The sequence below is a fragment of the Lynx canadensis genome, chromosome B1, assembly GCF_007474595.2.
Source record: "Lynx canadensis isolate LIC74 chromosome B1, mLynCan4.pri.v2, whole genome shotgun sequence".
Taxonomy (NCBI): Eukaryota; Metazoa; Chordata; class Mammalia; order Carnivora; family Felidae; genus Lynx; species Lynx canadensis.
Window position 1 is genome coordinate 34,550,144 of NC_044306.2, and position 24,123 is coordinate 34,574,266.

General features: G+C 54.0%; 1 protein-coding gene across 1 annotated transcript in view; it reads left to right on the forward strand.

Annotated features, from left to right (window-relative positions):
• Positions 1 to 23,762, forward strand: part of LOXL2 (lysyl oxidase like 2) — a 93,686-nt gene extending 69,924 nt beyond the window's left edge. The window contains exons 8-14 of the mRNA XM_030312389.2: positions 5,894 to 6,061; positions 8,156 to 8,318; positions 12,975 to 13,218; positions 19,076 to 19,191; positions 20,329 to 20,465; positions 22,314 to 22,425; positions 23,180 to 23,762. Of these exons, the coding sequence (XP_030168249.2) occupies positions 5,894 to 6,061; positions 8,156 to 8,318; positions 12,975 to 13,218; positions 19,076 to 19,191; positions 20,329 to 20,465; positions 22,314 to 22,425; positions 23,180 to 23,217 (978 nt within the window). The 3' untranslated portion in view covers positions 23,218 to 23,762. The remainder of the gene's footprint in view (positions 1 to 5,893; positions 6,062 to 8,155; positions 8,319 to 12,974; positions 13,219 to 19,075; positions 19,192 to 20,328; positions 20,466 to 22,313; positions 22,426 to 23,179) is intronic.
• The last annotated feature ends 361 nt before the right edge of the window (positions 23,763 to 24,123 follow it).

A 24,123-nucleotide genomic window follows, 5' to 3' on the forward strand; every position in this document is an offset into this window, starting at 1 on the left:
CTGAGCCAGGCCGTGTGCTCGCTGATGCCAAAGGAGGCACCACATTCCCGGCACCAACGGCCTTAGTCTTGCACAGGGCCTCCAGGCTCCACCCGGTGCTCCCTGAGCTCAAGCATGCAGCGTGGGGGAGTTTTACACCTGGTTGCGATCCCCCAGAAAGGAGATGGGGACGGTCACCCGTGAAAGAAAGTCGTATGGGCTGTGCCGGTTGTCTCGGCGCAGCAGAGGGCCAGCCTTCCACGTGGCGTGGCGTGGGGCTCCCACGGCCGCCAGCAACAACGCCGGGCAGAGCAATCAGGATTCCCATGTTTTATCACTGCGTTAGTTCTCTGGGGCTGCCATGACAAAATACCACAGACTGGGTGGCTTAGACAGTAAAAATTTGTGTTCTCCCAGTCCTAGGGGCTAGAAATCCAAGATCAAAGTGCTGGCAGAGTCGGTTGCTCCCGAGGCCTCTCTCCTTGGCTTGCGGATGGCCGCCTTCTCTTTGTGTCCTTGTGTGGCCTCTGCGTTTGCATCCCCGGTGCCTCTTCCTCTTCTTATAAGGACACCAGTCATATTGGACGAGGGCCCACCCTGATGACCTCATTTATTCTTCATTACCTCTTGAAACACACTCTCTCCAGATGCAGCCATATTAGGGGTTAGGGCTTTAGCACATGAGTTTTACGGGGGGACACAGTTCACAACACTCACTCCCTGGCTGATCCCTTATTTAATTTCTTTGACGCTTGAGTTTTCTCCTCTGAAAATAAGGGGGTGAGAGAGAGGATTTCCCTAGCTTCCCTTCCAACCCAGTGCATGAGGAAATTGACTTGTCTATTGAATGGCTAATAAAAAGCCACAAACTTGGAGCCCGGTAGCTTTGGTCATCCAACCACCGCAAAGCCTCATTCCCCTCCCTGCCGGGAGGGAGGAGCCAAGCTGAGGAGGCTGTGGGAGTGGCAGTGAGGTCACCAGGCGACCACCCTTGCTGACCTCCAATTCACCTCTGACCACCCTGGGGTGCGGGGGGGAGGGGGGGGCTGGAAGGGGGGTTTGGCTGGCCTAGCCTGGTGGCAGGACCAAACCTGTGTATGGAATGTGAGTTGGAAAGTGCCCGCGCTGCCTTTCATGCTAACATCTGGGCCGGGTTACCTCTCCTCCTACCCCCTCACCTCCCCAAATGAGGTGTGGGACTGGTTCACCACAACCTTATCAAAACATGATGCAGCCCTGCCCTACTCCACTGGCTGGAAGTGTTTTGTTTTCCCTATTCATGCTCAGGGAGATGCGGCTCCCTTCTCTCAAACCCCATACTGCTGCCATCAAGAGCCAAGGGAATAGGAAAAGGGAAATGCCTGGGTTACTTTCAGAAACTCTGAGGAGGATTGACCTTCCCTGGTATCCTCACTGGGTGACGAGGTGGAAGGATGAGGGCCAGAGGCCCCTGGCTGACCCGAGGCCTCTTGGGGTTCCACCGGTCCTGGTGATGTCAGAGCACCTCTAGCTAGCGGGCCAGGCCGTTTCCAGAATGCTGGTGCCTAGGAGTGGGGCCCTGGGAATGGAGAGCAATGCCCTGGGCCATGTTAGAGCTTCATGGCTCGCCTCTTGCTCCCTCTGGTCTTCTCTGGAAAATGAGAAAAGGCCCCCAATGCATCTTGAAGTGCTTAGATTCCCTCCTGAGTAGTGGAAACCTGGTCCCTGTCACCGAGGCTGCTCCAGGCCTCATCAGCCCTGGGGAATCACAGCAGCAGCTTGGAGAAGGGCTTCAAGGAGAGGCCCCCGCTCACCACTGGTGACCACATGAGTCAACCTGCAGCCACGGTCCTCAGCCAGAGCCTCCGAGACTTCCCTTGGCTTTCAAATGCAGGACAGGGATGCTGGCACACGGCCAGCCACCTTTGGGAGGGCTTCACAGACAGAGATGGACCAGGGAGAGCATCCTCTAGAACTAAAGGGAGCCCTGGACACAGGCCCTTTGCACTGGGGAGCCCCATTGCTCCCCGGGAGCAGGACAAAGTGTGAACAGGGGTCCTTCCAGCTCCTCCGCCCTCACCCTTCACTGCTCTCCAGATGACAGAATGAAGTCCGTCTTCAGGAGGCAGTGGCCTGTGAAGGGGGCAGCCGGAGGCGCCACGTGTCCCCACTGCAGTCAGTAAGGCAGGGCACAGTCCACACGGAATCCAAAACCAGTAGTAAACCCGATTGAAAGTCATTCTGCTCTTTAACTTCACTGCCCGCCGACATCCTGAGCCTCAGTGCTAAGCTGGTCCAGCGGAAGTGTGCACCCCCTGCGGGCCTTCACCTCCCCGGGCTTGGGGGTGGGAGCTGGGCACCACACGGGGGGAGGGGAGGGATCTGGATGTCCCAGAGAGAAGGGAAGCTTACCTCCGGCTCCCGAAATCAGAGCCCACGTTGTGGGAGGGCTTGTCCCGAGGCCTAGATGCAGGGCCTGCAATGCAGGCTCTATTGCCGTCCGTGGGGTCTGTCTGTCGTCACACACAGTGTCCAAAGGCCCACGGCCAGGCCAGAGGGCTGGAGACTCGGGACCAGGGGAGGAGGGAGACGGGATGTGCGTGAGGGGCTGGCAGATTGCTCCTTGTCGAGGCAGCAGTCGCTGAGAGGTGACCCGAGATGGGTTTCACAAGACCCCAAATTAGGTTTCTTTGTGAGCGTTTAAGCCTCAGGGTCAGTGTGACCTCAGCGGACAGTCAATACCTCAGAACCCTAAAGCCCAGGCCCCAGGGCCCAGATCTCCCAGCCAGCGTGCTCCCTCCGCCACCTGACTGCAAAGGCCCAACTCGGTCCTCAGTTCTGGGTCAGTGGTCCCCGCTTTGAAACGAAAGCAGCCCTGCCTGGAGAAGGAGGCCTGGTGCCTATGGTTTGGAGGTAGTCTGGTATGGAAGTTAAGAGGCGCTTCCCTCATCTGAGACTCTGTTTTCTCATCTGTAGAATGGGGATGACCTAACAGGGTGGTCGTGACAGCAGAATGAACTCATGTCCACAAGAGACTTGCACGGGCCCACGGACACCATACGTGCTCCGAAGTCTGTCTGTAAGCTTCCCCACGCCGAGCGCAGTGCCTGTCACAGCACAAATGCTCAATGAGCATCAGCTGGATGAATGGATCTGGTGAAATCTGCACAACTGATTTCATCCCTGGGGAGGGGCTGGCATTACCTAAGGCAGAGTTCAGTAAGCACGTAAAGGAAGTATATGGTGAAATAGAGGCCTTTGTTAGGTCTCAGGTAAGCAGAGGGGCTGGCCTGGGGTTACCTAGAGGTGTCCCTGTTGGCTTTTAACACACGCCTGCCCAAGGCGCTGGCCCTTCCTTGGGATGTTGGAACTGAGTCGCCTGCCTCCTGCCATTCTGGAATTTTCTCAATGGCTCTGCTCATCTTATTTGTTTGTGTTTTTACATAGCCCTAAAGATGCATTAGTCATGGGTAAAGTACAATCCGTATCTCAGACAGTGTCCAGTGCCCACCTTCACCCTGGTCCTCAGCCCAGAGATACTCAGCAAGACAAACATTGGCCTCCCGAAGGCCAGCCCCCTTCTCGTGTGCTCCGAACCCTTCGATTTCTTCTGAAGAGAGTTTTGATTTCTGATGGGACTCCCACCCTAATAAAGATCATCGCTTTGATGATGGCTCATATTTCTTGAGCACCTACTTTGTGCCAGGCCCTATCTGAACACTTTACACAAACTATCGCATTTTTTGTATTCATTTATTTTGAGAGACAGAGTGTGAGCAAGCATGCGTGAGCAGGGGAGGAGCAGAGAGAGAGAGAGAGAGAGAGAATCCCAAACAGGCTCTACACCATCAGTACAGAGCCCAACATGGGGCTCGAACCCATGAACCATGAGATCATGACCTGAGCCAAAATCAGGATCAGACACCTAACTGACTGAACCACCTAGGCGCCCCTGAATTATCTCATTCTTTCATTCAACGAGCGTAGGACAGAGACTTAGCATCATGGCTGCCCTTGACTTGTCTGTTTGCCAGCTGACCTCATTGACTTTTGCAACCCCTAAGCCCATAATAAGAACTTAAGAACATACTTCATGCCCTAGAAGTTATGCTTGCTTAGAACTGGTGAGCCAACAGCCCAATGCACTGAGGGTTCCTGGAGGTGTCATGCCTTGTCCCAAAGGAATGAATTGCTAGATGTATAGAGGGAAGGAAGGTAAGGTGTTTGGATTAGGGGTTGCATTTTCAGGACGCTTCCCCAACCTCCAGATCTCTCTGCCTGCCCTCATTTAAATTGGTCCGTGCTTTCCGTCCATAAGACTGGTCACTTATTCATTCATTCCAGAAGTAGCGTTGGAGAACCTAACACTTGTGAGATGCTCGCTTTGTTACTGCTCACACAGCAAACCACACAAGTACAACTCTGCCCTTCGGAGCTTATGTTCTGGCAGAGGAGACAGGCATTAAACAAATTGTAAGTTAGCTTAGTTCTAACTGTCATAAATGCCAAGAAGGAAACGTGTGGGGAGCAATGGAATGTGTCTGTGGGCCCTGACCCTGCAGGCGAGAGAGGAGTGTCGTTGGGTATGGAATCGGAAGGACGGACAAGGATCAGCAAGGCAGAAGGGCATCTGTGTGCAGTGGGCTTCAGTGTGAGAGGTGTGACTTACTATGGGACTCGGTCAGGAGAGTTAGGTAGCCACAGAAGCTGAGAGAAGGCCCACATGCCTGGCGGTCGGAGAACAGGATGAGAGAGTGAGCAGTGGAGCATGGGAAGCCGCTGACGTGTTCTGAGCAGGAAAGTGACACGATTGGGTGGTCTTCAAAGACGACTCTGGCTTCTGACTAGACAATAGGGCGATGAAGTCCAGAGCGGGGCAGGGAGGGGGGGCGGAGGTCTGGCAGGGGCAGGAGGTGATGGCGCCAGGGACAAGGGGGTCTGCACGGAGCTGGAGGGAAGCGATGGATTGGAAGGAGACTTTGGAGATAAAATCCACGGAGGAAGATTTTGACGGGCTGTGGGGCAAGAAAGAGAGGGTGGGGTCGAGGATGGCTCCGAGATTTCTGGCGTGTATAACAGAGCAGATTCGGAATCAGCAAACTACAGCTTGCAGGCCAAACCTATCCCTCTGCCTGCTTTTGTAATTACGGTTGTACTGGAACACAGCCATACCCAGCCATTTACACATCTGCCTTGGCTGCTCTTGAGCTACGCGGCAGAGCTGAGCGGTTACGACACAGAGCATACGGCCCACAAAGCCTAAGATGCCACCTGGCCCTTTATAGAAAGGTTGCTGCCCCTGGAGTAGATGGTAGTGCCTTTTACTGAAATGGGGAGCGAGGGAGAGCTAGAGCACAGGCTTAGGTGGGGTCAGAAAAGATGCCAGGGTCAGATTTGGGCCTTTGCAAGGTGCCAGGCGGAACTGTCAAATAGGCAGTTGGCTACAGTGTCTCGGAAGGGGGGTCTGGTGGAGAGGAGAGTGGGGGTGGAGGCCGATGAGATCGGGAGCTGGAACCAGGTGAGCAGAGGGTGTGATGATGACAAAGGGCCCAGGAAGGAGTCTTGCAGAATTCTAATATTTTAAGGCCTCTTGCACCCTCGCTAGTGTCTGATTCTAAGGGCAGCCCCTACAGGTAGTCTCACGGAGGGCAGCAGGGAGTAGAAACAGGTGCTGCTGTGGTGCTCAGTGGGGGTAAGTGCCTCTCCTCTGGCCACACAGGCTTCTAAGGTTCCAGGATGCCTGTGAGCGGGGACCTAATACGTAAGACCATGCTGGGCACGATAAGGGCACACAGTAGGCTCTCAGTGATGCTGTCGAATCCAACTGTGTCCCAGGCAGGACCCCCTGGCTTGGGGACATTGAGACTGGTGGCAATATGGTGGGCACCTCCCCTCTGTCTCCACCTGCTGACCATGCCTTTCTCTCTGTCCGCAGCTGCGCCTGAACGGGGGCCGGAACCCCTACGAGGGCCGGGTGGAGGTACTGGTGGAGAGGAACGGGTCCCTCGTATGGGGGACCGTGTGTGGTGAGAACTGGGGCATTGTGGAGGCCATGGTGGTCTGCCGGCAGCTGGGACTGGGCTTTGCCAGCAACGCCTTCCAGGTGAGAAGCCCCAGCCTCGGACCCTTCCATCCAATCCGGCCCTGCCCCTCTCAGTCAGCCCCTATTTTCCACGAACCTTCCCCAGCTACCCAGAAAGTAGAGAGCAAAGTGCCCTGGACTATGCGGGGGAAGGGGAGGTGGGTAGGAACCTCATCCTGGCCTCAGCTCTGCCCCTCACCGCCCTGAGTCCTTGGGCGAGTCATGCTCCCTTCTGGACTGTTTCCCCACTACAGAGTGAGGGGCCGGACTCTGGTTTCCAGGGTCCACTCAGCTCTGAGTGCTGGGAATCACCCTGGGCTGTGGACTGATTCTGGGGTGTCCTGATGTGCCTATGCAGCAGGAAACAACTCGGTCCTACGGGGCAGTGGCAACCACCCAGCCCAAGGCCCCAGATGCCTTAGCTCACCCCCTTGGAGGCCCCTCTGGCCAGACCATGTTTCCCAAGTGGTGTCGTGCGTTCTCCCCGTGATTGGCAGGTAAACCTCCAAGCCTTGTCCTGCATCTGTGCCCTCTTCCCTCCGGTCCCTTCCTTAAAGACAGAGACTCAGATGAAGGTAGCTAAGCCCCTGCCCCTATTGGACGGCAGCAGAGGAAAGGCAGGAAGCTCTTTGGCTTAAAAAATCATTGACTTCTGTTCCCTATAGTGTGAGGGAACGTTGTCAGAAGGAGGCCGGGAGGAGGAGGAGCCAGAGATAGGAGGCTCAAGGTCTATTCCCGACTGTATCCCCACCAGCCTGCTGTATAATGATCTAGGACAAAGCAGCCACTCTTCTGTGCCTCAGTTTGTCTCCCTGTGACATGGAATGACTAGGCTCAGGTCCTCAGTATCCTGGCTGCAAGCACTTTCTCACAGAAGAGGAAAATGGCTAGAGCCCCTGGCTTGCTTGGCCAACCCTGACTCCAGCTCCTGTGCCCAAGTGGCCCTGTCCCCCAGAATGGGATCACCTAGGGAAGGACTCGGGACAACTCCGCAGCCTTGCTGAGCCTGACTGCCTGCTTGCAGGCTGGCCGGGTCCAGGGCAGGAGCTGAGTCCTGAGCAGAGACTGCCCTGTGGCTCCTCTCCCAGCATTCAGAAGGGACAGGCCTCTGATGCCACTGCCCACGCCCTCTGGGGCCCTGGCTTCCCATAGTGCCTCTGCTAATACTGCTTTGACCAGCCGAGGCACTCTCTGGGGCCCCAAAGGGGGCGGAAGAACAGTGTTCTCCAGCTACTTTTGTTCCTGGTCAGCTCATTCTTTTTTTTTTTTTTTTTTTTTTTTAACGTTTATTTATTTTTGAGACAGAGAGAGACAGAGCATGAACGGGGGAGGGTCAGAGAGAGGGAGACACAGAATCCAAAACAGGCTCCAGGCTCCAAGCTGTCAGCCCAGAGCCCGACGCAGGGCTCGAACTCACGGACCGCGAGATCGTGACCCGAGCTGAAGTCAGCCACTCAACCGACTGAGCCACCCAGGCGCCCCTGGTCAGCTCATTCTTAAGACACCTGTGTGTCTGCAGGGTCATGCAGTGGGCCAGGATCTGCCACTGATTACACACCCTGTCCCCTCTCTAGGCCCCGGTGTTCTCTCTAGAGGATGAGGGGCGTTCTCTCAGTAAACAGAACCAATTGGATGTATGAATATTGAACTATCATGTGTGAATAGATCGCTTCTCTCCTGCCAATTCTGACCAACTGGCAGTGTCTCCCAGGAGCACTGTGTTGAGGATCCTGAGAGCACACTGGGTTTAGAGGAGAGAGTGCTGTGATTGACTAGTCATGTCTGCCCCGGGTGTGGGGCTGGGGAGCGAGCAGGGAGTTGCAGGTGCCTGCCATTCCTGACGCACAGTATTCAACTGCTGTTTGACCAGAGTCTTAGCTATGCCTTCCCCGCGGGGAGCAGTGGCAGAACCAGAGTGCGAGGGTCTCCCTCACTCTGCCACCAACAAAGTGCATGACCTGGGTGAGTGACTGTTTGTGCCTCTGCTGTCTCCATCTGAAAAAATGGGGCTCATTTAGCTTTAGCTTGGGGATTTTTGTGAGGCCGAAAGTTGACAGAATATGAGACAGTGACAATCCAAGGTGACCCACTTCCCGTTTCTTTTGTTTCATCCAGGAGACCTGGTATTGGCACGGAAATATCTTCGCCAACAAAGTGGTCATGAGTGGAGTGAAGTGCTCGGGAACGGAGCTGTCCCTGGCGCACTGCCGTCACGATGAGGATGTGACCTGCCCCCAGGGTGCGGTGCAGTACGGGGCTGGAGTCGCCTGCTCAGAAAGTGAGAGTCCCTGGGGGTCCTACCCCACCCTCCCCGCCAGGCTCCAAAGAGTCCCGCTGGTTATTCCTTGCAAGTTTCTGGGGCGTCTGCCCTGAGCGGTGCCCAAGAGGAAAGCAGAGATTAATTTTAAGTGAAAAGAGTCGGGGTGGGAGGAGGGGGGAGGAACTACCCCCTACCCACAGCCCCACAACTTGCCTGCTGACAGTGGAAAGACAAGCAGGAGGGAGGGACTTGGAGAGTCTGGGAGTCTTGGGTTCAAATGGCAGGCCAGTGTAGACGAAGTGACTGAGAACTACGCGTTCTTACCAGTTGACGAGGAAGAGCGCACCTTCCTTGGAGGATGTCTCTGAGGGCAGTAAAGCAGACGAAGCATATAGGAGGTGCTCTGTGCCTGTTGGCTTCCTTCCTTTCACCTTGCGCCAAAGGGCATCTCCCGTTTCACACCGTGGAGGCAACTTCCCGGTGACTCCCTGGGAATCCCAGAGAGCCTAAATACACAGAAGGAGAAACCCCGCCCACACTCAGAATGGCCCAGCTCATGAAGGCTCCCTTCTGTGCTGAGAGAGAGAGGCCTCGCCGTGCAGCTTTGCGGGCACACTGCTGTCCTGATGCCCAGACTCTGCCCTCCCCACCCCGGCCTTATAAAACCACACTTAGCCTTCTCCCTCGAGAACCTGGCAGGTGGCAGAGGCCCAGGATCTGGCCAGAGAACTTGAGATCAGACCCCACCCGCCATTTATTAGGTGACTTTGGCAAAGTTAGTTAACCACTATGATTTACAGTTGTTTTTTTCTGAGACACTGGAAATTAAATGTGACAATGAATACGTACACGTGCACAATAAACAATGATGCACGTCTTTTACCATCATGGAGAAACTGGGGAAGAGTAAACCTGAATTCAGTGAGCTTCGTCCGCCCATCGACCCCGTTAGACTCACTGACCCAAGCATTGTAAGGTGGGACTGTCCACCCGGCATGAGCTTCTCTGGGCAGATAGCACAAGTTATCGCGTCCTGTCTGAGGAGATCATCACCCTTGCCAGCCGCCCCCACCCCCGCCCCAGGAAGAACATCCTAGCAGAGAGAAAGCAGTCAGGGGCCTTTCCTTTGCTTCTTAATTTATTTTATGTTGTAATATACCATTATTGCCAAAAGGAAATTAAGACAATATGAACCTCAGTAAAAGGTAGCATGAGATAAAAGCAGATACAAAAGGAGTGCCTCGGGTGGCTCAGTTGGTTAAGTGTCCGACTCTTGATTTCATGATCTCAGGGTCATGAGATCGAGCCTCATGTCAGGCTCCATGCTGACAGCACAGAGCTTGCTTGTGATTCTCTCTCTGCCTCTCTCTCTGCTCTTCCCACCATCTGCTTCTCTCTAAAAATAAATACAAACAAACATTTTAAAAAACAGCAAGAAAGTAGGGGTTGGCAAAAAGGTAGTGGCTCAAAATGGAACCAAGAGAGAGGTTAATAAAAAATTATAGTGTGGAGTCCTATACATTTACTCTTGGGAGGTCATAAAATTCACCATGAGCTTCCTAACAGCCAAAAAAGGAAGGAAACCTGGTCATTAATACCAGTATCCATGAAATAGAAACAAACCCATGAGATAGGAGCAACTCACTGTTCTAGTTTCCAAGATGGAAGGGAATTTCTCATGAAAAGGGACAGTTATGAGATCAACGGTACTCTTGACATCCTCATGGCAGATGAGAAGTTTCATGGGGTCCTGAGAACCCCTCAAATTAGGCTAAAGGCATCACTCAGAGTGACTACAGGGAGGCAGTGCCATTTGGGCCGGGAACACAGCTCTTGGCTGATCTGGCTTAATGAATGTTATTCAGAGAGAGAAAGTATATTCTCCAGGCAACCCTTTGTAATTACTTTTTCTCATCCAACCTGTTACACCTGTATCTGCAAGCCTTCTCCTCCTCACCTACCCCCCACATACAGTCCATTTCATTTTTACCTCTCCATGTTCTCTCGACTCCCTCTACCTCCTTCCACCCGACTGTCTCAGCCTGTGTCCAGATGACATTCTTCCATACTGCAGAGGCCCCTCAGCGGGATCCCCACAGCGACATGTGCCCCTCCGACTGCTCCCCCTCCCAGAAGCCGGAATCAATATTGGCCTCCCACTCATGCCTCTGTCCTGTCCAGAGTCCGAGCTTTCCCACAGCACTTAGGTGAGTGCAGGGACTTGCACAAGGCAGGTGTTGCCCGGCTTCGTTGTGGGCCACCCTCCATTCCCCCACCCCTCCTCAGTGTCCCAACCGCCCAGGCTTTGGTCCTCCTTCGTGCCCCAGGGGCCTGGCACATGCAACTTGACATTGTAGAGATACTTCCTATAGTCCCCACTCATCCTCCAGGGAGCAACGAAAAATAACTGCCTCCGAGGAAATTCTTCCTGACCTCCTCCCCCAGACTGGGTCCCCCTGTCATAATTCCCAACACACCCATGTTTCTCCTTCTATCTCTGGACACAACTGTAATTAAGTAATTAGTATGTGCTTCTGTCTTTCCTGCCACAGTCTGCCCTGTTCAGCACTGTCCAGAGACAGTGCAGTGTTCGCTATAGTACTTGGTGGATGGGCAGATGAATTCATGCTTCAGATGAGCTTCCGGTGGACATTTCAGATGTTAGGGAGGTGAAGGCCCCCTTCTATGGCAGGTGCTGAGAGCACGGTTCCCAGGCTGCCAGCAAACTACAGATCATGTTAAGACATCTGAGCTGGGGTTAGGGCTGGCCTCCTCCCAGAAAGAGGAGAGAGCAATGGAGACCCATTTGCTCAGCTCAGAGGTAAGCAAAGGAAGGGGCCGTGGGTTGAGTACCGAGTAGGGTGCAGACAGTGAATAAGAGACTTATAACACCCTCTAATAAAAGCATGCCCAGAACACCCGGTACCGGGCATCCTGGTGTGTGCCCTCCAAGAGGAACTATTTCTCAGCGAATGAGGGCCTCCCGATGTATGTCTTCCACTCCCCAAACCACATCCCATCGGTGCTCCCCCTTCGTACCCTTCAGTTCCACATCCAAGCCCTGCAGATGGATTTGTTCTCCAGAGGGTGCCGCCCCGTGCCGGAAATTGTGTCCTGAGAAGCTGCCGTGTTCCACGTGCAGCCGGGAGGCCGTGGGGAATGCTCCAGACTCTGGCAGACTTGAGGGAAGCAAAGCTCACAGGTGCACACCCAGTTTAGACATTTACAAGCAACTTGATGGAAAACATAGGATGGGTCTGGTTGTACATCAGATACAATAATTTTGTGACTTGAAATGTACTAGAAATAGTCAATGGAATCCGACTTTTAAAGGGAAACTTACAGTTAACCCTTTTGTAAAGAAGCTAAACCTTCTAATAGAATTGCTTAGTGAGCAAACATGGGCTGTATCCATTGGTAATTTTTTTTTAACACCTGCTGTGTGCTGTGTGCTGAGTAAATCGAGCTTTGTTTTACAAGAAATACCTGGGGGCACCTGGGTGACTCAGTCAGTTAAGCTTCCACCTTCGGCTCAGGTCATGATCTTGCAGTTCGTGAATTCAATTCCTGCATTGGGCTCTGTGCTGACAGCTCAGAGCCTAGAGCCTGCTTCAGATTCTGTGTCTCCCTCTCTCTCTGCCCTTCCCCTGCTTGCACTTGCTCGCTTGCTCTCTCAAAAATAAACATTAAAAAAATTTTTTTATATGAATTTAAAAAAAATAAAAGAAGTACCTGGGGGAAACCCTCATGTAGAGCAACAGTGTGAGTGGAAATTGAAAGAAGCCATTAAGAAGGTGATTTGGCAGGGGCACCTAGGTGGCTTGGTCAGTTAAGCATCTGACTTTGGCTTAGGTCATGATCTTGCAATTCGTGGGTTCAAGCCCCACGTCGGGCTCTGCACTGACAGCTCAGAACGTAGAGCCTGCCTCAGATTCTCCCTGGATCGTGCTCTTTCTAAAAAGTAAATAAACATTTTTTTTTTAAAAAAAGATAATTTGGCAATATGCATCAGAGCCTTGAAAACATATAGCCCTTCCTCCCAGCAGTTTCAATTATAGAAATATATTCTAAAGAAAAAACTGAAGTTAAATACAGATTTACTACAGGATGTTTAACTGTGCAAAAATGTCAAGGAACCAATGCATCTAAAAATATGAGTTAATAGGGCTATGAATTAAGTATTATAGAGCCATGAAATGCATGTTGTAATGGATATTTATTAACAAGGAAATACCTCAAGATATATTTTAAGGGAAACAGTATGAGCAGACTGTAAGTCTACATACAATGTCACACATGTTGTAGACTGTATTTATCGATCCCAGAAGAATCAGACCAAGGTATGGATGGTGCTCTCCCTCAGGGAGGCACACGATCATTGCTGTTGTTTGTTGTTTATTATGGAAAATCTCCGGCCACCCAAAAGTAAAGAGAACAATATAATGAACCCTCATGTACCATCACCCAGACTGAACAGTTGCCAGCATTTTGCCCACCATTTTGCACCAATAACCACAGAGGCGTCCAAGAGGACTCTCAGAGAAGGGGAGGAGGAATTGGGGGTGGCGTTCCTCAAGGAAAGTGACCTTGGGAGGCCATGAGCCAGTCCCAGATGGTGCTGGGGGCGGGGAGGGGTGTCTTGTCTTGTTTGAACATCGTGTCTGCCCTCCCTAGCTGCCCCTGACCTGGTCCTCAATGCGGAGATTGTCCAGCAGAGCACCTACCTGGAGGACCGTCCCATGTTCATGCTCCAATGCGCCATGGAGGAGAACTGCCTGTCAGCCTCGGCTGCCCAGACCGACCCCACCACAGGCTACCGCCGGCTTCTGCGCTTCTCCTCCCAGATCCACAACAATGGGCAGTCTGACTTCCGACCCAAGAATGGCCGCCATGCGTGGATCTGGCATGACTGCCACAGGTGAGCCCTCCTTGTTCATCGTTAGCATGTTACCCTGGCCCCCCACGCTGCACTGGATGGGATTCAGAGTCACAGGGAGCCCTGGAGAGAGCTGACAGGCCACACATCCAGGAGGCAGAGTCTTCCTACACTGGAGGGGTCATGACAATGGCCTTCTACATTTATTCAGCCATTCTCCACTCTCAGCTGCCCCGGCCCACCTCCCCTTCCCTAAGCCCAGTCTCTTTCTTGCCTCCAATGCCTCTACTGTTAGGAAACAAACTTTTTTTTTGAGGACCCGATGCCTCTCCATTGACCCTTTGGTCAATGGTTTTCAAATGCATCTATGGCAAGTTCACGATCTGTGGGGTGCTTGGGGGCTCTGCAGTTTTTAGACTGAATTCATTCATCAATGTATTTTAAACATCTCGAGAAAGACGGTGGGTGTGGAGACAAGAGTTCTAGGCCCAGTAGTCGTGAGACCTGGTCTCTCAACCCAGCTGTGTCTGTAACCAGCTGCGCGATGTCAGGCCATCTGGGCTACATCACCGGGGACCTCCAGTGTCCCTGCCAGCCCTCAGTCTGTGGACTTGGTCCCAGTGTTGTAAGTCCTGCACAAGAACAGAGTGAAATCCTAGAGCCAGCCCTAGCTGGAGCCAACAGAAGCCACCCCATTCATCTCCTTGCCTTTTCTCTTTTTTTTTTTTTTCACTTTGCCTTGATTCTTACTCTAATCCAGGACCCACTGCCCCAGTTTGTTTGCATTTTCCTGCTGAGGCCTGAGTTGGGCAGGTAGAGGGAACAGAAGTGAGCACACTTTTGAAAATGAAGGGGCGGAGGCCCCTGCTGTGCACAGGGCAGCAGTGCCCCTCAGGGGTCCACGGCGAGCGCCCTCCTGTGCATCAGTGCTCTCTCGGCAGCACAGCTCTCGTCCTCGGTCCCTGCGTCTCACGGTGAGGCCCGTGGGCTTGGGCAGAGCCTGACCACCGCAGACCTTCCCATCAGAATCTGCATTTTGTCAGCGTCACCCGCTGATGTGCGCGTCTCACATCAGAGCCTGAGAAGCCCCAGCCCAGCTGATCAATCGCTAGGCGTCCTTCCAGCTCGAAAAGGAAGCAGGCACTGTGAGGGGCACAAGAACTGATGTTTATTGACCCCCTTCTAACTGCCAGGCACATGGAACCCTCATTTTCAAGGGTGAGGAGACAGAGGCTCAGTGTCTACATGACTTGCCTAGGGTAACACAAGAAGTCGCCCGGCAGGGACCCTCCACTCCCGGCTGTCTGACCCCAGGGAGTGGGCAAATCTTTCCGTTACCTCTGCTGAATCTTCATCAGAAAGCTATCCTTTTCCTGCTTTTTCCTGTCACAACTGATGGTCCGGTCACATTCCAATAAGTCTTGGGATAGAGCTGTTCCATCTGTTTCAAAAGAAAAGACTATGATAGAACTTAGGGTGTTGATTTTCCTTTATAATTATTATAAATTATGTTTTGAATGTCCCGACTAGCCAAAGAATTTTTGGTCTTTATATAGAAACATGCCAGCCTTCTGCAGGGTGGAAGTCAAAGAGTAAAATTAAAGTCATGACCATATTGGTGCCTGATTTCCTTTGGAGACTACGTGGTGGGAGCCCTGGGTCTGCGGGGGCTGATGTTGCTTATTATAAGTGGAACATAATTGCATCTCTGTCCCACACATGGCGGTCCACCCAGACATTACATGGCAGAAGTCTCCGTGGGACATATGCTTGCTCTCCGAGCAATGGTCTGTCCTCTAAGAATACACATGGCGACACCATGGAAGTGTTTCTTCTGATCTGGAGCCCCAGGCATTCCGATCTCTATGCCACCCCACCCCCTGATTTTCCTGTAGTCTATTTCATTTCTTTGCTTACAGATGTTCCCATCAACGATTTGGGAGGGATGGGTAGAAAAAACATGCTGACCAAGCATATGTCCCTCCAAGCCACCCCTTCCTGGTCTGTAACTGAGAGCCTATGACCATAAGATCTCAGGGAACATAAGAGGACACCCCTGCACCCTGGCCTCCAGAGCTCCAGGGGGCTTCTCCAGTCTCTGTAGGAGGACCTGTCAATAGGACTCCTGGCCCCATACCTCTGTTGGGTCCCTTTGAGAGTCTGATGACAGCAGGCCCTCCCTCCACTCAAAACAAATTATTTCTGGAAGACTTATACCCTATCTCAGCAGATGTACAGACCTCAGAGCCAAAGTTGAGAACCCTGGCTCAAATTAGTATGAATGGGGAAAACTATCACTCCCAATTTAATTGATGGTACAATGAGGAACAGAACTGTGTTCCTTGAAAGCCTTAAAATGAAACGTGAAGACTGACCCCCTTAGCACTTGCCTTGCCAATCAGACATAGGAAAAAAATGCCCTGAGTTGTTCTCTCTCCTATGCATCATGCCCTTGGTTGATGATCCTGCCCTCCTGCCACTTGCACCCCAGGGGGTGGAGCCACACCTCTTTAACTGACACATCACATCACAGGTTCCACGGGGTCCGGACGAAGGTGAGCACAGAGCAGCTCTCCTCTGAGGCCTTCACAGCTCAGGAAGCCCCTGGAGAGGCGCCAGGAGCTGGCCGGTGGGGAGGTGGATGTCCAGCATGGGTGCCAGCCCAGCGAGTCAGGGACAGCCCTGCTACAAGGAGAGACTTTCATTCGCTCTGCCCTGCTTCTGCCGCATGCAGAGCAGGCCCCCATGTTGGATCAAAGCCCCACAGGTGCAATGTGGCCCCTGTGAGCCCATGTTAGGCCCTCGTCGCATCCGTAGGGCTTTGGCCTGGCCAGAGGGCTCCTCCTCACACATGGGGAAGCAGGGTAGAAGGGTGGAAGGCCCCCGCCCTTCATGATAGCACCTCCTGAGACTGGAGCACACCCCGTTTTCTCTGCAGTGGGGACAGAGCACTGTCCCAGCCACAGCTGAGCACCAGCCAGGACTGTCCATTCTATGACATGTGGCTGGTATGGGACAGGATGAAGAGTGACAGCATCTCCTCTACAGTGCGCACGGATCTGATGCAGAGTTTTATTTGGGCCCCCAACAACCTAGGATGACAAGGGATATACCCAAACCCGCCATCTTCCTCTGGACCAGCCTTGTGGGTCGCCCACGTACTCATCAGCTCCTTCTTCCCCTGGTACCATGTCTTAGGATACCGAGCTCTGGAGTCTTGTGCTAGAAGGCCATCCTTCCTTTTATCCAGATTACAATGACTTCCACCAAGTGTCAGGTTATGCTCTCTCTTCTTAGGTTCTGGAATTTCTTTCCACGTTAGAGTTTCCCTAGGTCTACCCCATGGACCAGGCGTCCTCTTAAGGCTTGCAAAAGTCAGGACACCTCAGCCTGGAAAGAGGAAGTATACCCTCATCACTAGGACATGTCCGTCCGTCTTCCTGGTAGCCCCATCTAGATCTCCTGGGGTGCGTAGTTGGGGGGTACCCCTGGCCTCCACAGCCAGCCGGCGGGGAGGAGGACGTGGCCCCGGGGTCATGTCCACACCTGTCCCGGAGATAAAGCACTGGAGCTCCAGGACTGCAGCTAGCTGGGATCAAGAGGCTCCGAACCAGCTGTTCCCTCCTAGTGTTCGCAGGGGAAAAACTGAAGAGCTAGGGAAGACTTAAATTAAGCGTGCAGGAAGCAGGGGGAGTGGGAGAAGGTCAGCCTTACAACAGTCCATCTGTGGCCTCCGTCTGAATTTTGTTTAGACAACGGAACATAAACCTATTTCTCTTCAGTCTTTCCAGCCGGTAAACATGGCAACATAAACCCCTCTCTGAAAGATGCAGACATGTTTTAGGCAATGAGTCAGACCTCATGTCTCATCCTGCTCCTGCAAGCAGCCAAAATAGACTCGTTCAAAGTCATCACTTCCACTTGCCACAAAATGCGTCCTTGTGAATGTTCTCGGGGGGCCCCTGGCCCAGCATCACTTTACCCAGAAACATCAGCGACCTGGGAAAAGCCCAGCTTAGGAACTCCTGACATTTTTAGCACAAGCAAACACAGGAGGAAGGGGGAAAGAGCCTTTAATTTCCTCTCAGAAAACCGATCTTTTCATTCCTCTCTTGCCTCTGTCCTGACTGCAGTACTCCGGCGGAGGGAGCCTGAGGCCGGCCCCGTGAGACCTGGGGGTGAGGAAGCCTGGGAATGGTAGTGGGAATAGTGGTGGTGGTGACGAAACTACTCCTGGCACTACTGCGGGCCGGAGAAACAAGAGAGAGCCGACAGGTGCCGAGTGCCGCTCTGTTACAAGCCCCACGTGAGGTTTTTCTGCAGTTTCTCTGATTCAGTCCTTCCAGGAGCCCTGAGAGTGGGTCCTGTTATCATTCCCACTTTCCTGAGGAAGAGGCTCAGGTCGTGCCTAAACACAACCAGGCATTCTGCTCCCCGTGCCTTGGGTGCCTTGAACTTCTGTCTCCCCGTTTGCCCTGTGTCCCTGCAATGGCAGCGACGAGTGTGTTCAAGTAGTTGCAGACGCCTGTGATGCTCGCATGGCGGCTTAGGATGGTCCTGGCCAGCAGAGCACCTCAGGAGGCCCCCGCCCTCAAGGGGCAGCCATGTTCCCCTTGTTTGGTCTGACCCAAATGCACCACCTTCCAAGAATCTGCATCTGTTCTCAATCCCTCCCAGGCCAAGAGATGGGACACTGTTATGTAAACGGTGCACGGGCTAGAGCACTGGATCACACAAGCTCTCCGGCCTCTCTTCCGGGCCCACGAGGACGCGGCTGCCATGCTCTGCTCCTTCCCAAGGGCCTGAGAAGCCCTCTTCCCCCCCTTTTTTGTGCCATGAGCACAGAGTCCTGTGCTCACTCCCTAGCTGGTGCCAGGGAGGCTGAGGCCTCGCTGCGTCCTAGTCCCACCTCCTGCCCTGACACTGGCTGTATGAGGGGCTGGTCCAGATACCCCGCTGTTCTTCCCGCCTCTCCCCCTTCCTCCACGTGCCTTCCCCTTTCTGTTCTTTCCCTCCCCACCGAATTCCCACTTAACAAAGTTTTCAGGGGCACCTGGGTGGCTCAGTCGGTTAAGCGTCCGACTTCGGTTCAGGTCATGATCCCGCGGTTCGTGGGTTCGAGCCCTGTGTCAGGCTCTGTGCTGCCAGCTCAGAGCCTGGAGCCTGCTTTGGGTTCTGTGTCTCCCTCTCTCTGCTCCTCCCCTGCTCACGCTCTGTCTCTCTCAAATAAATAAATGTAAAAAAAACCAAAACATTAAAAAAAAAGTTTTCAAAAGACATCAATCACTTTTATCAGTCTGCGGTAAGCATACCCAATAGGAATGGGCTGGGAGAGCCACGTTCGTGCCCCGGAGGATTATGAAAAACACCTATTAAAGATATCTTAATTAATTTTTAAAGTTTATTTTGAGGGAGAGAGAGTGCGCGTGCACAAGCAGGGGAGGGGCAGAGAGGAGAGAGAGAGAGAGAGAGAGAGAGAGAGAATCCCAAGCAGGGTCCGCTGTTGGCGCAGAGCCCAATGTGGGGCTCAAACTCAGAACCGTGAGATCACGACCTGAGCCGAAATCAAGAGTCGGACGCTTAACCCACTGAGCCCCCCAAGAGCCTCTAGATAGCTTAGTTTATTGAGCGTATGGTATCCCAGGCGCGGTGCTCACCCCTTCACCTCGCTAACCCCCACAGTACCTCCTGCATTCCCTACTGTTATTCCTCTTCAGCTGGTGACAGCCGGGGCCGGGCCAGAGCGTGGCCGCTGGAGCCCCATGGTTAGCGGTTAGCGGCCTCTGCTTCTGCCCTCCCCGCCCTCAGGCCCTGTCCCCGCTCGGACCACGCTGCTGGCTCCAGCTGCAGGCGGCAGCTCCTCCAGACACTGACCCGCGGGCCCTCTCTCTCGCTTCAGGCACTACCACAGCATGGAAGTGTTCACCCACTATGACCTCTTGAACCTCAATGGTACCAAGGTGGCAGAGGGCCACAAAGCCAGCTTCTGCCTGGAGGACACAGAATGCGAAGGAGGTATCTTTGTTGTGTGTGTGGGGTGGGGGAGAATTCAGAGGGGCTCAGATGCCCCCACCTATCCTGAATCCCAGGCCTGATGCTGGACTCTGTCCCGCTGGCCACTGCTGACTCTCCCCGTGACCCTTCTCTAGCCAGGGCCTTCCATGGCCCCAGCTCTGTGGGCAAGGCCTGGCTATGAAGGAGCCCGCAGAGTTATGCTGATGGGCACGGGTGGGTCCACACGGTCCCCTGGGTAAGGCCCAAACCTGGCACGTGGTCCCCTCTCCCTCTGGCTGCCGCAGCCTTTCTCCCTGTGTCCCAGCACCGGGTACCCCTGCCCCACAGGCTCATGCTCTCCGAGTCCAAGCCCAAAAGACCCACCTCTGAGGTTCCTGGACTCTCTCGACTCCCCCAGACAGAGGCAGCTCTCTGCCCACACCCCTAGCAGGCCATTACGGTTGCACTGTGATCACCTGTGGGCATGCCTGCCGTCCGGACCTGACTGGGCCTCAAGGGAGACACAGTGATTCCTCTCCATATACCCAGTGCTCCGAGTAGTGCCCAGACATGGTAGCCTCTCAATAAATGTGCCAGGGACATGCCATGCCAGGAAATCACACACACAGATGGGTTTTTGAGCACCTACTACGTGCCCGGCAACCAGCTGACCCACTAAGAGTCGGATTGACAAACCAGTCCTGGGCCCACATCCAAGTGCTGATTGTCCAGAGGGTGGCAAGATGACCGCCACATTAAGCTAAATAATCAGCACCAGAACGATCCCAGATAAGCATTCACTCCATTCCCAGGCTAGTGGAAATGCCAGAGTGGCCAGGGGAGGCTTCGTGGAACAGGAGGCGCCAGGCTGGGCCTAAAGGGGCGGGTGGCATGTGGGAATCAAGGCAAGGATTCCAATGAAATGAGAACGGATGAGAAGCCCGCACAGTGGGGAGATGGGATGCCAAGCCCAGAAGCAGCAGAGTTCTGAGGACTTGGGGGACGGGAGAGATTTGCTGAGTGTGGGCTCTGGGAACGTCACCCACCCAGCAGGCCTTCTTGGGGCTCTTTGGGGGAAGGGCAGCTGGGAGGGCAAGTAGTTCAGGCAGTGGGGCCAGGGTGCATGGTGACCGGGCTTCCCTCTGCCCCCGCCTGCAGACATCCAGAAGAATTATGAGTGTGCCAACTTCGGCGAGCAGGGCATCACCATGGGCTGCTGGGACATGTATCGCCATGACATCGACTGCCAGTGGGTCGACATCACTGACGTACCCCCTGGAGACTACCTGTTCCAGGTGAGGGGCACAGGAGGGGGTTTCAGCCCCTGCTGAGGGGAGGAGCGGCCTTCTCCCCAGTGACGGGGGAGGCAGCCCCCTTGGTGGCGGTGTCCAAACACAGAACACATGCAGGGAGGCACACAAAGCCCTTGGGGAGCTGCCAGACCCCTGAGACGTCGCGTTAACGCTTGCAAATCAAAGCGCGTGCACGTAGCCAGGTTTGGTCTTCAGGCTGAGAATTTGTTCCACAGACCCTAAGGCAACCCACATCTGTGGTGTCCTCTGACACAGACTGTCACCTCCCCCCCCACCCCTCCCGTGCCCTCACCCTCCCCTGTCTGTGCTGTCGAGGCTGGAAGCAAGCTCAGGAGGAGCCATTCACTCGCAAGTGTCTGTGACTTGCCTCTCCCAGAAAAGATGACCTCCCGAAAGGGTCTGCAGAGGGGACAATGCTGCTGCCTTCCTGCAGACACAGCGGCATGCTCCAGCCGTGCCCCTGGCATGGGAGCAGGGGCACCACATTCCCGGCATCGCCCTCTCTGGAGCACAGGTGCGCTCCGGCCCGCAGAACTCCCTGGCGCTCTGGCACGTTCCTACACCGCCACCCGTCTAGGTCTCGAGCTCACCCTGCTGGGTGGCAAAGTGGGTGACCAGAAATGTGTCATTCTGCCTTGAAAACTTTCCCAAGGGGCATTCAGCCAGCCCAGAGCCCGGCCCGTGGTCCCCACCCTGGAGACGGCCCTGGGAAGAACCAACACCTGCACAGAAGTGACCACAGAGGGGCTTTGAAAGTTTTCCTGTGCAATTTCAGAGGCTGGAAATCAGACAGCCAAGCACTTTTCCACCCCCAAACCCAAAACCGCAGACTTGGAGAGGCCCAGCCAAAGAGCAGAGTGCTCTTTATTTTAAAAAATGAATATCCATGTCTCTGTGCACGTACACTGTGCCCAGGGTTTTGTGTTTGAGGTTTGCTACCACTTTTCTGGGTGAACGTGTATTCTCGTGTCCTGACAAATGCCACCTATTTAATAACTAGAGCTCGTTGAAGATTGATGCCAGGCCTGGCCGTGCCTAAACCCTGTGAATGAATGTAATTCCCCCAATGAAGGCCTTTACTACCACCCTCATTTTACAGCCCAGGCAAACCCAGGTCACATCAACTCTGTATCCGTGTTCCTGACCCCTGACGACACAATTAGCAAGTTAACTTACTGGGAGCGTTTGTGCCTCTGATTAACGGAAAAGAATATTTCCCTTGGGACAGACATGGAACTTTGGATGTGTGATAGCCCTGGCCTGGGATTCACTGGCCCTCTCCATTCCCACATGGACCTAAGAGCAGACCTCAGTAATGCTGCCAAAGGCCGGAGAGAGCCAGGGAAGGAGGACGTGCCTTCCAGGCAGAAGGGCCTGCAGGAAAGGCTCAGAGGCAGGGACGTGTGTGAAGTCACACCTCCAGGAGCACACGGCCCTGGTCCTCTGTCCCATCCCATCTCAGCACATCCTGCTCCCCAGCTCCCTTCTAGTTCCTATCAACAGCCTGTTCTGTGGCCTCCCTGGGCCCCCATCCCTGTCTCTACTAATCTCAAACCTCCCAGGGCACCCAGGAGAGGGTAACCCCTTTTTGAAGGCCGACTTATGGGAGGGTATCTGTGTGTGAATCACAGAGAGGCAGACGGAGGTGCACATTCCCACTCCTCCCAGCCTTGACCCCTCATCTCTGGCTAGTCCTGCCCCGGGGCTGCTCTTGGAGCAGGAGGTCTCCCCGACTCTGGAGGCAGGGCTGGTCTCAGTAGCGCCTGGGCCTGGGGTGGAGGATGACCAGGGCAGGACTCAGCAGCGCCCTCTGACCTGACTCGCCCCCAGGTTGTCATTAACCCCAACTACGAGGTTGCGGAGTCTGACTACACCAACAACATCATGAAGTGCAGGACCCGCTACGACGGCCACCGCATCTGGATGTACAACTGCCACATAGGTAAGGTCCCTGGGCACTGGTAGGGGAGCACAGCACACCCAGAGCTGCCCCCAGGCCCGCCAGCCCCCCGCAGCCCCCCCCCCTCCAGGAGACAGGCAAGAGCTGCCCTTTGTCGAGGAATCAGAGCAGCTTCCTTATTCGGGTAACGAGCGTGGGGAATGGAGCCAGCCTCCCATTTCCACGCACAGGAAGGAAGCTGTAGACACATAAGGCCTGGACAGAGGCTGGGTTTTTGCAGCCAGCTCTGGCCGGGGAAGGAGGGAGGCACGGCACCGGGCTTGGAGCTGAGGCCATCTCATTACGCATGTGACCTCAAACATGTGGGCGTCAGCAATTTGCGGGTTCTGTGTATCATTTTCCTCTGTTGAGAACCAGAGGGTAGTCAAGCACTGTGGCATCTGGTGGCCAACGAAGAAACTTACCCTCGCACTACACCACACTGGGGAACAAGACAGGAGCAGAGCTTCCTCTTCGGCAGGAAGAGAGACGCCCCCCACTCTTGGGATGGCAAAAACTAAACTCGCTATGTCTAGTTGCTCCTTCTCTCGTGTTGGCCTGAACACCTGATGTGGGCCTGGCCCCGGGGATGACCGCACCTAGTTGCTGCCCTGGTGGCGTCACACAGAGGTGGCCCCAGCAGGCCATTTGGGGAGGGCGGTTGGCTCCAGGGCCCCTGAGGCCGGCAGTTCCAATGGGGGAGAAGGTCTGAGCATGCGGTTTGCCAAACTCTGTCTCCCCGATGCCTTCCCCTCAGGTGGCTCCTTCAGTGAAGAGACGGAAAAAAAAGTTTGAACACTTCAGTGGACTCATAAATAACCAGCTCTCCACACGGTAAAGCACCAGGTCACCTCCTGTCTTGAGGCCACAGCGCATCGTCCCCAACAACTGCAGTCTGACTGATGGCCACACTCCCTCCTCGCCAGCCCCGCCCCTGCCCATCTCAACCCCCTGCAGCCATGCCCAAGGCCCAGGAGAAAGGGATGTGCCTGTCATTTGCTGGGGGCTGCTGCCTGACCTTTGGAGCCTGGGGACGACCTCCAGGGTGGGGCTTGGCTACAGGGCCGTGGGTGCCAAGAGCCATCTTGTCTGGAACCCCAGGAGCACAGTTAGCAGCAGAGCATCCCACCCAAAGCACGGTCCACCTCAAGTAGGAGAGCACCCCCCCTCAACTCACGACAGATACTACGGGGCCATGTTGGTGGTATGAACTATCAACCCAAGGTGGTCAGGTCGGGCTGAATTCCATTTGTCCTTCTCTTAGCTCATGTCCAGCCAACTTGAATATCTAGACCTCTCTTCCAATTAAACAGACTGCCTCTATCATATTCACATACACAGATAATGCTGCCATGTGTTTTTCTAATTAGGTGAGCTCAGAGTTGGTGCTTCCCCCGGTCCCCCTCCCAAATCCTCTTATTTTTCAAGATACCATTATTATATTTTCACAGACTTTCAAATACAAAGCAACTTAGTGGCATTTAATGGGCATCTGGGCCTTGGAAAGTATAGGTCAAAAGAAAAACCCAACCCACCTGTGTAAGTGGCTCATCCTTCTGTTGTTCCAATTCTGTGGGTTAACTGATTCAACGGTGCTATAGCCAGGGTCCTGGGTGATGAGGACACCCACCGAGCGCCATGTGTCATCACAGACACTTACACATACTTGAAACTTTGAATAAAAAGTTTATGGTACGCATC